This window comes from Podarcis vaucheri (genome assembly GCF_965113315.1).
Source record: "Podarcis vaucheri genome assembly, chromosome: 5".
In the NCBI taxonomy this organism is placed as follows: Eukaryota; Metazoa; Chordata; class Lepidosauria; order Squamata; family Lacertidae; genus Podarcis; species Podarcis vaucheri.
Window position 1 is genome coordinate 16651358 of NC_138763.1, and position 15900 is coordinate 16667257.

Consider the following 15900-nt stretch of genomic DNA (forward strand, 5'->3'; position numbering starts at 1 on the left):
CTATTTACTCGTAAGTCAGGCTCATTAGCTTCATATTCCTACACAGTGCAGCCCAAGTGTAGAGCAATTAAGTGCTAAAAATCCAACTGATGTGCATAGATGTGCTGCTGACCAATTCCCCCATCCTTTTCGAATATATTCTGAACAATAGCACCAACTGGGCAGGTGTCAAGAGCCCTCTCAGCAGGACCCCCAAACCCAGCAGGGCTCTCTTACCACATTTTAAAGTAAGTGGAGTAATACACATTATCATCTAATTACCACACACACACACACGCACGCACACAACTATTAAGCCCAACGTTTAAAATTATGTAGCTTAACCACTGATTCTGAGTGCCACGTATCTTGAGTAATAAAAATAATAATAAATTATTTATATCCCGCCCTCCACAGCCGAAGCCGGGTTCAGAGCGGCAAACAACTGTAAAAATAACACAGTTTACATAAAATCACAATCAATTAATTGAAATACATTCTAAAATCAATTCATTCTAAAATCAATTCAGAGTCAAATTAATGGCAACCATTGGGCTAGAGTTCTATGAGGATTACAGAAGGAGAGAGGGGGTCAGACTGTGCCTTGGCCAAAGGCCTGGTGGAACAGCTCTGTCTTGCAGGCCCTGTGGAAAGATGTCAAGCCCCGCAGGGTCCTAGTCTCTTGTGACAGAGCATTCCACCAGATCAGGGCCATGGCCGAAAAAGCCCTGGCTCTGGTTGAGGCCAGCCTAACCTCCCTGTGGCCCGGGATCTCCAAGATGTTTTTATTTGAAGACCATAAGGTCCTCCGTAGGACATACCAGGAGAGGCGGTCCCGTAGGTACGAGGGTCCTAGGCCGTATAGTAAGGAAGACAAGGAAAGAGAAGCCACCTTCATTGCTTCTGAGATTCCTACATTGCAGGGGAGTTGAACTCCATGACCCTCGGGATCCCTTCCAATTCTATGTTTCTGTGAAAATGACACCACCACATGAACACATAGCAGGTCTATAGTATGGGACTTAACAAGAACACCAGAAGCTGCCCATTACCAGGTCAGAACATAATTCCATCTAGAAATTAGTATTGCTTACACTATACACCAAATGTGACTGGTCCTCCAGCATATGCTGCTCACGTATATATTGCTGTAATCTTGGTTCCTAGGAGTGGGATAGTAACGTTCCGTGGTCCCACTTTCTTTCATTCACACAGAAATATATTTTCCCCCTCTTTCTCCCTTTTTCATAGGATCTCACAAGGCGAAACTGAAACCCAGGTTGTTAAAGCTGCAGTTTACAATCACACCGCAGTGGCTTTGAGTTGACATGGACCATCTCTGAAACTGACTACCTGTCTGCTAAAGTCTATGCTGTCAGACTTCGTTACGGGAGCTAACTGAACTCTGTGGTTTTCTTTGGCCTTTCTTTCCATCCCTTGACATCACAATGAGCGGCATCCTCTCGCACTTGGACCCCCGGCGGATCCAGTGGGGTGCCACATGGTATGCCATGCACTCTCGAATCCTCCGCACCAAGCCAGTGGAATCCATGCTGGAGGGGACAGGCACCACCACATCCCATGGAACCAAACTGGCCCAAGTGCTCACTACCCTGGATCTGGTTTCACTGGGTGTTGGAAGTTGTGTTGGCACCGGGATGTATGTGGTCTCTGGCCTGGTTGCTAAGGAGATGGCCGGGCCGGGCGTCATCGTTTCCTTCATCATTGCAGCCGTAGCCTCCATTTTGTCTGGTGAGTCTTCCCAAACTGTATGCTTACTAAATGCCTATTTACTGAAGAACAGTTAGGGCTGATTCTATTTCTCATGAATCTCTAGGGCAAACCTTTTAGCTTCTCTTTCATCAAGCATTGTCGTTGCTCATAATCCAGGGGTTGGGGTACCGTTTTGGCCCATGGTGCCAGATCATTATTCCCATCCCCACCCCTGCAAACCCACTGTGACAAGTGGACAAGTCCACCCATCTATCAATCATCTTATATCATGATGGCATCATGACCAGCTGATGAGCTAAGGGATCAATCCTGCTGGCTACAGGGGTCAAATAACACACTGTTGATGCAGCACCCAGTGGGACTGAACCCTGCCCATCAGCTGACATCACTCAGTGTCATCAGTGAGCGGACAGCTGGGGTTGGTTTGGAGAAAATGGCCCTGAGGACAAACCTGGACCACCTGGCAGGCCAACACTGGCCACGGACCATGGGCCATGAGGTTCCCCACTCTTTTTCTTAAGCATGCCAGGAATACATATTTTATAAGCAATTGTTCTTTGAAGTATGTATGTATTTATCTATTAGAAACCATTTTATGCCGCCTTCCACTTCCTGTCTCCAGGCTGTGTACAACCATATTGAAATACATGTCAAAACAGCATTAAACTACAGGAAGAAAACGCAATGGAAAACTAGGGCAGAGTTAAAAATATAATATACTGAGATCAAACACCAGCCTGGGAGCCCAAATGTCTTTTTAAAATTAAAGAGGGATGGGACGACTATTGCCTTCAGGTGCTCAAACTGTCAGCCAAAAGGAATATGTAAGTCGCTCATAAGTCGTCATTTTACTTTTCAGGAAGCAGCATAATCGTCTAAGGCTATTGGGGTGGCACACATTGGTGTGCAATGCTGAATGTTCAGAATGTAAAGAAAGTAAGCTGATTGTTGTTGTTTAGTCGTTTAGTCGTGTCCGACTCTTCGTGACCCCATGGACCAGAGCACGCCAGGCACTTCTGTCCTCCACTGCCTCCCGCAGTTTGATCAAACTCATGCTAGTAGCTTCAAGAACACCATCCAACCATCTCATTCTCTGTCGTCCCCTTCTCCTTGTGCCCTCCATCTTTCCCAACATCAGGGTCTTTTCCAGGGAGTCCTCTCTTCTCATGAGGTGGCCAAAGTCTTGGAGCCTCAGCTTCACGATCTGTCCTTCCAGTGAGCGCTCAGGGCTGATTTCCTTCAGAATGGAGAGATTTGATCTTCTTGCAGTCCATGGGACTCTCAAGAGTCTCCTCCAGCACCATAATTCAAAAGCATCAATTCTTCGGCGATCAGCCTTCTTTATGGTCCAGCTCTCACTTCCATACATCACTACTGGGAAAACCATGGCTTTTACTATACGGACCTTTGTTGGCAAGGTGATGTCTCTGCTTTTTAAGATGTTGTCTAGGTTTGCCATCGCCTTTCTCCCAAGGAGCAGGCGTCTTTTAATTTCGTAACTGCTGTCACCATCTGCAGTGATCATGGAGCCCAAGAAAGTAAAATCTCTCACTGCCTCCATTTCTTCCCCATCTATTTGCCAGGAGGTGATGGGCCCAGTGGCCATGATCTTCGTTTTTTTGATGTTGAGCTTCAGACCATATTTTGCGCTCTCCTCTTTCACCCTCATTAAAAGGTTCTTTAATTCCTCTTCACTTTCTGCCATCAAGGTTGTGTCATCTGCATATCTGAGGTTGTTGATATTTCTTCCGGCAATCTTAATTCCGGCTTGGGATTCATCCAGCCCAGCCTTTCGCATGATGAATTCTGCATATAAGTTAAATAAGCAGGGAGACAATATACAGCCTTGCCGTACTCCTTTCCCAATTTGGAACCAATCAGTTGTTCCATATCCAGTTCTAACTGTAGCTTCTTGTCCCACATAGAGATTTCGCAGGAGACAGATGAGGTGATCAGGCACTCCCATTTCTTTAAGAACTTGCCATAGTTTGCTGTGGTCAACACAGTCAAAGGCTTTTGCATAGTCAATGAAGCAGAAGTAGATGTCTTTCTGGAACTCTCTGGCTTTCTCCATAATCCAGCGCATGTTTGCAATTTGGTCTCTGGTTCCTCTGCCTCTTCTAAATCCAGCTTGCACTTCTGGGAGTTCTCGGTCCACATACTGCTTGAGCCTTCCTTGTAGAATTTTAAGCATAACCTTGCTAGCATGTGAAATGAGTGAAATTGTGCGAAAGCTGATTAAGGACATTATTAAACTTGTTTATATTACCTGCCTTCCATTTTATGAGACCTGTTGAAACTCTCTAGATGGCACTGACCCTAAATGCCTCTCTGGGCCTAAACATGCTATTTGTTCAAGGGGGGGGGAATGGCAAAAAATACAAGAGCAAAGTACTATTCTTTTAATGAGTCAACACCTTTAGTAGCACCAACACCTCTGCCCCAGACTAATGCCAATGACTGATAAAACCTTTTGCATTACCAAGTGGGAATGTTTGACGATCTTACAAGTAAGTCCACCATGGCATCTGATTGGTTGTGACTACAGCACTCCGCAAACATTCCTAAACCTAACTGGATAGCATAATAACTATGTAAGAATTCTGCCTCTATATTAAGATAGAGTGCAGTCAATTAGAACTATGCTCCATTTAAGGTTTAGCTGAACCATGACCGAGTTTTGTTGTGTTTCCAAGATCCTTTTCAGATATCATGAGAGTCAGCTCAACCACTATGCTGAGTATTAAATCTTTGTAAACCTGGGGTCCCCACCATGGTATCCCCAGACCTCCTCTTGGTTCCTGCCTAAACCTCTTGCCCTCCCAATTTTTATTTTATTTTTTAAATTGAGGACTTTTTTTGGCTTGGCAGGCCGTATGATTGGAAGGAGCTGTCTGTTTTGGGGGGGTGTTTGCTTTGTTTGTCTGTATTGTATTTTGGGAGGGTGTAAACATTTCAACTTTTTAAATTAAGGGTCTGACCATCAGCTGTTTTCCTTCTGTATTTTGTGGTTTCCAAATGTACCCTGGGCTCAACTGAGGACCATTGGAGCCAGCTCCTAAGGGTCAAGGTCCCTTTGCTCCCCAAAAACATTTGAGGGTTGCTGCCCCACTCAAGTTGATGGGCATTGCTATTCAAATAATAATAATAATAATAATAATAATAATAATAATAATAATAATAATAAATTTTTATTTATATCCCGACCTCCCCAGCCGAAGCCGGGCTCAGGGCGGCTAACAACACTAAAATAGTGCAACATTATAAAAACATCAAAGAATTAATTAAAATCAAAATTGATGGCAACCATAAACTAAAGTATTGTAAAGATTGCCAAAGGAGGGAGTCAGGCTGCGCCCTGACCAAAGGCCTGGTGGAACAGCTCTGTCTTGCAGGCCCTGCGGAAAGATGTCAAGTCCTGGAGGGCCCTTGTCTCTTGTGACAGAGCGTTCCACCAGGTTGGAGCCACGGCCGAAAAAGCCCTGGCTCTAGTTGAGGCCAGCCTAACCTCTCTGAGGCCTGGGACCTTCAAGATGTTTTTATTTGAAGACCATAAGTTTCTTTGTGGGGCATACCAGGAGAGGCGGTCCCGTAGATACGAGGGTCCTAGGCCGTATAGGGCTTTGAAGGTTAAAACCAGCACCTTAAACCTGATCCTGTACTCCACCGGGAGCCAGTGCAGCTGGTATAGCACCGGATGAATGTGATCCCACAGCGAAGACCCCGTAAGGAGTCTCGCTGCGGCATTCTGCACCCGCTGGAGTTTCTGGGTCAGTCTCAGGGGCAGCCCCACGTAGAGCGAGTTACAATAATCCAGTCTGGAGGTGACCGTCGCGTGGATCACAGTGGCTAGGTCAGGGCGAGAGAGGTAAGGAGCCAACTGCTTAGCTTGGAGGAGATGAAAAAATGCCGCCTTTCTTATAGCTGCAATCTGCGCCTCCATGGAGAGGGAGGTATCGAAGATTACACCCAAACTCTTAACGGACGGTGCTGGCACTAATTGCACCCCCGCAAGAGATGGGAGTTGCCCCCTCAATCCCATATCGTCCCGTCCCAGCCAGAGGACCTCTGTCTTCGAAGGATTTAACTTCAACCGGCTCCCACGTAACCATCCAGCCAAAGCTTCCAAGCATCTGATCAGTGTGTCTGGGGCCGAGTCAGGATGGCCATCCATCAACAGATAGAGTTGGGTGTCATCAGCATACTGATGGCAGCCCAGCCCAAAACTCCGGACAAGCTGGGCAAGGGGGCGCATAAAGATGTTAAAAAGCATCGGGGAGAGTATCGCACCCTGGGGCACTCCACACACCAAGGAGTGGCGGGATGACAGTTCCCCCCCCCAAGCGCCACCCTCTGTCCCCGACCAGATCTATTACCCATTATCGTTAAATGATGTGCATGCACTGTATCTTGTGATCAGTAATGTGGGGCAGGGCTTTCTTGGGTCCCCCCAATATTTTATTCAAGTTGACACCCCTGCTGAGGACCATTGTTGTAGACGTAGACTGTTTCAATGACCTAGCTTAACTGGATTTAGTCAAGTTAGAAAGCAAAGATACATACACCGTGCTTAAGATAAGGATTGCTTAGACCAGCTTTCCCTAACCTGATGCTGTCTGGGACTGATGGAAGTTGTAGTCCAATGACCTTTTGAGGACATCGCTTTAAGGAAGGCTGGCTTAGACTATCAGGGGAGTTGCATTGACACCATCCTTTTCGGACATCATGAGAGCCAACAAATACTTCCAGAGGGTCTCTGGCTAGCAAGAAAGGCTTGTGGATTACTCACCGGCTACACCGAACATATTTGTAATCCATCTCAGTCAATTAGCGTAATTGGTCTAGCAATATGGTACAAACTGTACTTGTGTAGATTAATTAACATTCACTTCCGCTACCCTATAATAATGAAGAGAGAAAGGACGTTTTCAGGACCCTCTAGGACTGTCAGAATCTATTACCCATTATCGTTAAATGGCACCTCAAGGTTTAGAGTTAAGCATCCTTTTGAATATCAGATGTCAGGAACAAGCAAGAGGGGAAGGCTATTGAATTTGTACCCTGCCTGCAAGTTTCCCAGATGCGATTGGGATGCAACATTCTGGACCAGGTTGACTAAAAGAATCCTGGACCAGCAAGACTCTTCTGTTTACATGCCTGAAATTTGATTGCTGGTTTCAGAGTTGTCTGCTTGAAATTTGATTGCAGGCTTTGGTTTTTAAAGGATCACGATGGATAAGAAGAAGTAAACAAGTGTAAAACAAAAGTCTCTGAATCCTGGCTTCATTGATTGAATTTAGCCAAGGGTATGAATTGGTCTATGTATGTTTTCCACGTGAGCCCATTTACGGCTGGTGTTTGTCCTTTACAGTTCAATGATAGCAAGCAGACACAATGTTCCAACGCAAGCAGTGGAAGGAGCATTCTGTGCTTCTGAGGCGGGTTATTGATGCTTCAAATTTGATGTGGGTGTCAGTTAAGGAAACACTGATAAATAACAGAAGAACCTTGATTTGAATTCTGCATTGTAAATGCAACACAATGAAATATCCCGGATAAATTTAGCTTTTTAAAACAAGCTTTTCTCTAATGCTTTTCTCAAGCATAAAATAGTTGTTTTCATTCTACTTTCTCTTATGAGATTGGAATTTCTCATCCAAGGTCTACACCTGGCCTGGCTACAAAACATCAAGGGAAAATATTCAACTCATTGTTTCACTTAACTGTTTGTGAGGACTGGGAATGGCTAACTGGTGCCACAATGGATGGACTAGAAGCAACTTTATCCACTCTGGTGGGACCGATCAGATTTTTATCAAGGTGGGTCAAGACAACAGTGGGCAGAAGACAACTATGGATCTGCCATTAGCTCCCTGGATGATTGACAAGGACTTCCGACACCCAGCTGATTTACTAGTAGCAACTAAAGGACAGTCCCCCTGCCCTGGCTCAAATTATACTGCTGAAATGAAGAAGGCTGTTGATAGATTTTGGTGTGGAAGGGCTGTGAGCTCCATTTAGATCTGGTGCCTAAAATAAATTCTTTGGCTCAGAATTCTTTAATTCTAAGTGTATATCCTTTGCAGCAGGTTCCAGTTGGTGGATCACAGGGTCTACTAAAAAAACCCCACCCAAGTATTTCCTGAGGTCTGCCCAACCCAGATTATGGGCTTATCCACAATTACCTTTCCTCCGCTCTTTCCAGGCACAGCCCACTGCTTAAAGCTCTGTGTCTGAGCACACCCCCTCTTTTGCAAAAAACCAAAATGAAACCCTGACCTATAAAGCTCAATAAAAGCGTATGTCAATCCGCAGAAAGCCCAAATTGATGTTTGCTCCAATTGAGCACTAAAGAGCAGGTTTTCATGGAGAAAGCTTGGGGCAAAACAAAAACAGAGACTCAGACACAGAGCTTTTAAGCACAGACCTGTGCCTGAAAAGAGGAGGGCAAAAGATAAGTATGGATAAGTATTATCCACAAAGCATAGAATCAAATAGGATAGTATTTATGTGGGTCTGGACCAAAACATCTGAACTCACAAAGCAGAACTATAAAATTTAAGAAGGTTAAAGCCTGTTTAGGGGGGGAAATGACATAAATTCATGCCTATAAAAAAATCAACACAACCAGGAGCTAAAACTCTGACTTACCTAGAAATGGAAAATGCTATTGAATGAAAAGACAATGCTTTTTTAGGCATCAGAATTCTAAAGAATAAAGCTAGCCATAATATTAATTCCAGAGTCTATATTAGGTCAACCAAAATGCCATAAACTAGTGGGCAAGCTTTTGAATTCCCCAAAACACTTCATCAGTTTAAAAAAAAAAATTTGTGGGAGAGGGGAGAAAAGTCAGCTGTTGTTCGTCAAGCCATACATGTCTCAATTTGGCGCATTTCAAGAGGCAGAGTGGGAGGAGCTAGCAGACATTCAAATAAGGCACTTTAAGTTTCAGATGTTTCAGGTTTCATGTTGCCCAGTGGCCTCCTGGGAAGAAGAAATACATAATGGCTGCGCCCCCATCTCTGTAAATATAACAGCCAGCTGTCACTGATCCAAAGTTACTAAAATGTTTTCTGACGGGCGTTTGTTCTTTTGAGACAGAGATAAAAATAAGCCTCTGTGCTATCATAGCAGCTGGACTGCAAAATGTGAGGCACCACCCAAACTGCTGCTGAGAAGGGACGACAGCACACCTTGTCAGATCACAGTTTCAGGTAGAGATCACACGACTCAGGTGGTGTTCTTAGCCAGCTGAAAGCGTTTCGGTTACATTACAAATTGGAATAAATGGATGCAACGAAGGAGGTCTGTGACTTTTACATGTTAACGCGTACCAGGAAGGATTTCTGGGGTACCTGGTAGTTTGTTAAGAGGGCTGGGAATTGTAGCCCTGCGAGGGGTCTCCTAAGAATTCTCAGGGCCCTTAACAAACTACAGTTCCCAGGGTTCTTTAAGGGTAGTCCTGACTGTTAAAGTGGCACAAGAGTGCTTAGATGAAGGACTGCATGTGAAATCATAGAAAGCCATTCAACTACCTGTTCCTATGACCTTGGTGGTTTTCCATTAAGATATTACTTGGGTACAAACAACACAGCTACACACTATAAGCAAGAGTAACACACAAAACTGCCAATATTGTATCTCTACCACAGGGGTTATGTTTTAAAATTTTAAGATGATAGCAAGTTTGCTGTGTTGGTTATTCCTTTTCTTCTTTCATCTTGATTTGCTTTCATTCCACTGAAGAAAAACATTTTCCCAAGCACTGAGATATATTTTTATAGTCTCCTCGGCCATTTCCCCCTTTTTGATCATTCCTGAGTTTTGTTATTTATAACAGCAACGCATTCTTGGAAAGCAAAAGTGAGGCTGAGCTAGGAAATCACAAAGCACATGAAACTGAATCTTTCGCTTCACCTTCTGCTTAACCTTTTAGCTGCGGTTCTCATAAGCATCTGGGATATAAACAAAACCTTGGGATGGGTTCTCATGTTACTATTTTCAAGAGCCATCTCTCTTTTCCCTGAGCTAGCCTGGGTGATCATATCTCAGCTTCATAAACTGAGATAAGAATGAGCCTTTTCCCAGGACACATAGCCTCTTCTCCTGCTTGAATGTGAGCCGCGATAAAGACCTCCACTAGTGTAACTGGTGCATTGCTTCACAATGTTTGCAGCACAATCAAGGTTTACACAGAATAAAGTTGAATAGATGTCAAGAACAATTCTTTCCAGGTAAATATGCATAAACGTATAGGCAAGATTCAGACCCTCCAAATGTCCCTATTTTCCAGGATGTCCCTGATTTAAAGAATCTGTCTCGGTTTCTGATTTGATCCCTGAATGTCCCACTTTTCCTTAGGATGTCCCTATTTTCATCGGAGAAATGTTGGGTGGTATGGAGTTATCTAACCCTCGAGCCATCTGAAGCCAATCCTGTATAGGGAAGGTTTATATATATATATATATATTTAATGTTTTATTATGTTTTTGTATATGTTGGAAGCTGCCCAGAGTCCTGGGGCAACCCAATAAGATAAAATTATCTGTATGGAATGGGATGTCCCTATTTTCATTGGAGAAATGTCAGAGGGTATGCAGATTTCTGGGTTGTGGCTGGTGGTGGCCCAGAAATATTTGGCTAGCTGAAGTGGAGACCAAATAGCGCTCCCTTCCCCCTGCTTTAAAAAGTCTTCCTGCCTTTCCTGATTTCATCTATTTGCTCCTTCCGCACCCCAGGGTTGTCTGAAGCAGGTCCTTTTACCTTCATTTCCTCCCACCTGATTCCAGCATTCCCAGGGTCTTTGGTAAAGGCTTGTCCCTGGTTGTTTACTAGAACTATCCCATGGCTCCTGAGTCTGGACCTGCTGCCACTAACTCATGACCTTGCAGGGGCAACTGCCCAAAAAGGCAACTGCCCTATCAATCATAGGCTGAGTGCATTCGAGCTGTTCAGCAAAACATACACGCAAGGACCGGAAAAGATTTGCCACAGTAGTTTATGTGTTGGTTACTTCAAGACTGGATTACTACAATGTGCCTCACACATGCACACTTGACCACTTTGATCAGCAGAATTGGCATTGCTGCAGGCGCTAAATAATAACCATTCCCCGACCTGGCCACAGTGATCCATTCGACGGTCACCTCCAGGCTTGACTACTGTAATTCGCTCTACGTGGGGCTGCCCTTGAAGCTGTCCCAGAAACTCCAGCGGGTGCGGAATGCTGCAGCGATGCTCCTCATGGGGTCTCTGCCATGGGAGCATATTCACCCAGTGCTTTTCCAGCTGCACTGGCTCCCGGTGGAGTACAGGGTCAGATTTAAGGTGCTGGTTTTGACCTTTAAAGCCCTTCATGGCCTAGGACCCTCGTACCTACGGGACCGCCTCTCCCGGTATGCCCTACCTCAAAGTCCATAAATAGCAACACCCTAGTGGTCCCGTGCCCTAAGGAAGTTAGATTGGCTTCAACCAGAGCCAGGGCCTTTTCAACACTGGCTCCGGCCTGGTGGAACGCTCTGCCTCATGAGACCAGGGCCCTGCAGAATCCGATTTCTTTCCGCAGTGCCTGTAAGACAGAGTTGTTCCACCTGGCCTTTGGCTTGGAGCCAATTTGATTCCCTCCCCCTCCTTCTTTTCTTTTTCCTTTCTCCTCCTGTGATGAGGCTGCATTTTAATGTTTCAATATTTTAATGTTGTGTTTTAATCTTGTTTTTAAGTTGTATTCATTCAACTTGTTTTTATTATTGCTTGTTAGCCGCCCTGAGCCCAGCCTTGGCTGGGGAGGGCGGGGTATAAATAAAAATTATTATTATTATTATTATTATTATTATTATTATTATTATTATTATCTGTAAGAACCCATTTGTTTGGTGTGGCAGCACCTGTCCTTTGGAACTCCCTGACAATTGAGATCAAGAACCACCTTCACTGCCCTCTTTTTGGTGCCTGCTAAAACTTATTCCCGCTTAGAGAAGCCTGCCCAGATGCTTAGGAAGGTGAGGTAATGTTAAACTGCTTTAGTAATTCAAATCATGTATGTTTTAAAGCAGGGTTGAGAATTTTTCTTGATTTTATTGTTTTGTCTTTTTGTAAACTGCTTTGAGGCTTGTTTGTTTTTACAATCAAGCGGTGTATAAATTGTAAGGCAAAAAACAGAGGGCACCTATTGCCCCTCATACAATCCTAGGCTGGATCTAGACACATCAAATAAGCGTTTCAGTGAAACACGTTGTAAACTCGTACGGGGAAATCCTGTAGGGAAAGACGGGACTCAACAGCGCCATCTGGTGACACTGTGTAGTAAGGCATATACAACACATATAAAACACTTTCTTTACCAGTCTAGCTGAGTCCCTAGCCATGTCTACTCAAAAATAAGTCTAACTGAATTCAATGGGACTTATCCCAAGGTACATGTGTGTATAGAATAGCAGTCTCCAACATATTTACCATGGAAAAAGTACCATTAAATTCAGTAGATCTTGCTTCAGAGTCGACATGGCTAGGACTGCATTGCTAAGGAACTGAAGAAAATGGGATTTTATTATTAAAAAGAAGCAGCAGAAGATGCTATAAATAGGAAATTATAGCCAGTCTTATGAAAGCCCTAACTATCCAGCTGTGTTTATTTGTTCCTGAATGATACCATCAAGCATATTATCATGCCAGCAAAGTTTCTGTTACACTATTTAGGAGCTGAGACATAAAATAAATAAATATTACCCATAGATCCATTTCCAATCATCTGCTTTGTAGGTCTATTTCATTCTACCTTATCTTATTTTTAAAATCTACAGCCATGCCAGATTGGGCAAATATAATACTAATTTGAAAAAATCTTGCAAAGTCATGTTAGGTCCTTTGGCTAAAAGCTCTGGTCATTTTGTAAAAAATCGGGACCAGCTCTTGGCTTCCTGCATGAATGTTTAATAGGCCAATAAACAGGAAGCTGTATTCCTGTCACATACACAAATTGATTCAGATGCAAAATAATTGGGTTTCTGGCAGATACATCTGGCCTCAAGGTATCAGGAATGCATTAGATCTGTGTTGTTTTCCTGCAGAAAATAAAAGAAACGGCACTTGTCTCCATCCAAGAGAGACCAAAACATATTTTTACTTTGCTAAAAGAAACACATTGGGTAACGAAGCTCACAAAACATTAGATTGGCTTCATTAGAGACATTATTAATAGCAGGCAGCACATTTCCACCCATCCACCTCTTTCCAACACAATTTTCCAACACAATTTTAGAAGTTACTGGTTTATCATTAGCTAAATGACCTTAATGGCTGCTGGCTACTGGCTGCTGGCATTTGTGACCCTGGTAATCATAGGTAAAGGTAGAGGGACCCCTGACCATTAGGTCCAGTCGTGGCCGACTCTGGGGCTGCGGTGCTCATCTCGCTTTATTGGCCGAGGGAGCCGGCGTACAGCTTCCGGGTCATGTGGCCAGCATGACTACGCCACTTCTGGCGAACCAGAGCAGCACACGGAAATTCCGTTTCCCTTCCCGCCAGAGCAGTACCTATTTATCTACTTGCACTTTGATGTGCTTTTGAACTGCTAGGTTGGCAGGAGCTGGGACTGAGCAACGGGAGCTCACCCCGTTGCAGGGATTCGAACCACTGACCTTCTGATCGGCAAGCCCTAGGCTCTGTGGTTTAACCCACAGCACTACGCGCGTCCCTCTGGTAATCATAGCTGAATACTTACTAGGGTGACAGGTGTGGAAGGTGGGCATCACTGAGGATAGCCTTGTTGACTCCCTCTCTCCTTAACTCCTTCAACACTGGGTTGAAGGACACTGGGTCATTTGCCCAACTTCTCCAGCCCAGTGTCAGCACCTTGCACCTTCTTCTTCTTCCCTTCTTCTGCTGCATCCACAAGACAACTTTTAAATTGGCATCTAAGGACACATTGTCACATGGAAGATGGAGCCAGTTCGTTTTCTCCTCCTCTGGTGGGTAGGACTCAACCCAACGGCTTCAAGTTACAAGAAAGGAGATTCCAACCAAACATCTGGAAGAGCTTTCTGACAGTAAGAGTTGTTCGACAGTGGAACGGTCTCCCTCGGGAGATGGTCGACTTCTCCTTCCTTGGAGGTTTTTAAGCAGAGGTTGGGTGGCCATCTGCCATGGATGCTTTAGCTGAGATTCCTGCATTGCAGGGGGTTGGACTAAATGACCCTTAGGGTCCCTTCCAACTCTACAGTTCTGTGACTGTATGCCACCCAGAGGAAACCATTCAGACTGTACACCTGCATGATGCCACTTGTCATAAAGGTAAAGGGACCCCTGACCATTAGGTCTAGTCGTGACTGACTCTGGGGTTGCGGCGCTCATCTTGCTTTATTGGCCGAGGGAGCTGGCGTACAGCTTCCGGGTCATGTGGCCAGCATGTGGCCGGGTCATGTGACTCTGCTGAACCAGAGCAGCGCACAGAAATGCTGTTTACCTTCCCGCGGGAGCGGTACCTATTTATCTACTTGCACATTGACGTGCTTTCGAACTGCTAGGTTGGCAGGAGCAGGGACCAAGCAACGGGAGCTCACCCCATTGCGGGGATTCAAACCTCCAACCTTCTGATCAGCAAGTCCTAGGCTCTGTGGTTTAACCCACAGCGCCACCCAACACCCACTGTTTATTCACCGCTGTCCTATATTTTTGTAGAAAAGCCCAGGAGGATAGCCTGTTTAAATGTACTGGGCATGAATAAAAACTGCATTACTCTGCAGCCTCTTTGAGATGGTTTCTCCTTTGTTATCTTCCCCCGCCGAGATGCTTCCTGCTTTTCCTGTGTGTGTGTGGTTTCGTGCACAAACGAGCCTCTCTGGATAACCAAGGCACAGGAAATTCTGCTAATGTTCCATATGAAAATTATAACAGGAGCTCGAATTACCTTGGCATACTAATGAGATAGCCGATTAGTTACCGCTATGCATGCCCTCCAACATTTCTCAGATGAAAACAGGAAAAGCAGGACATTCTGGGATCAAATCAGAAACTGGGACGGCTTCTGCAAATCTAGGACTGTCCCTGGAATATAGGGACACTTGGCAGGTTCTCATTATGCACATCAAACACAAACCTTGCCTGCCTGCCTGTGGGCTAAAGTTAGCCACCAGCTTCGTTATGGTTTTTCAAGTCAAAGCCTGGAATAGAATACCTGTCTTCATCAAGGCATCTGTTTCATCAATCTTTCAGACATGTACTTATTCTCTGGTCTCTTGTGTGTGCAGCTTGCATGCATTTTTAATCAGCTTTGAATAATTACTTTATATGCAAGTCAATGGTTGAGGGGTCGGCCGGCGGGGAAGGAGGAGAGGAATTCGGATTGGTTGCTCCCCCACCTCATTCTTCCTTGTTCCTGATCTACATGGTAGAAATAAAAGTCTCAGATATCCTCTTCAAAGCTTTCATTATCCAAGTGCATATGAAAGTGCATGAAATATAGAGGGCCTTCAATAAAAAGAGCACTTAATATCATCAGCCTGTGCCTTCATGTGCCATTTAGCACATTCTCTGGACTTAGTGGGAAAACTGGGGCAATGTGAAAATGACAGTCATTTGAATCATCTTCTCAAGATGTCAGGCTAGTTGCAAACTCAGAAGGACAGATAGGGGAGAAATTTGATTCAGTGTTCATTCAAAGGCAAACTTCGCAGTTTCCAAAACAATATGACAAATGAAACCCAGCAATCTGTCAACATTTTTGCTTCTCCAGATTTGCAGCGGCAGTACTCCAGCCGAGTAATGTGTACAAAATGCATAAATTAGAGTGAAAACGTGCATAAAAATGCATTGTATTGGGGAAATTTGCTTTGCAGTAATGCATACATTGGGCAGAATTGCATACAAAAATGTGCCTCTTAGGAGAAAGTGATCTGGATACTATCCTTCTGTTGATGCAGCCTAGAATAGCATTAGCTTTTTTTGCTGCTGCTGCTGCATCACACTGTTGACTCATGTTAAGCTTGTGGTCTACTAAGACTCCTGGATCCTTTTCACATGTACTGCTAGTAAGCTCATGGGGCTTACTATGCCAGGTGCCAAAATAACTTCATCAGTACTGGGGTGGAGAAATTAAATTTTAACGCAAGCCTACCTAATTCACACTTCTCAATATAATATGAAAATATATATACAAAAATCCATATGCAGGGGAAAGCACTTATAAAA

General features: G+C 44.4%; 1 protein-coding gene across 1 annotated transcript in view; it reads left to right on the forward strand.

Annotated features, from left to right (window-relative positions):
* SLC7A14 (solute carrier family 7 member 14) overlaps positions 1-15900 on the forward strand; it is a 53155-nt gene that overhangs the window by 21996 nt on the left and 15259 nt on the right. The window contains exon 2 of the mRNA XM_082224120.1: positions 1231-1731. Within this exon, the coding sequence (XP_082080246.1) occupies positions 1428-1731 (304 nt within the window). The 5' untranslated portion in view covers positions 1231-1427. The remainder of the gene's footprint in view (positions 1-1230; positions 1732-15900) is intronic.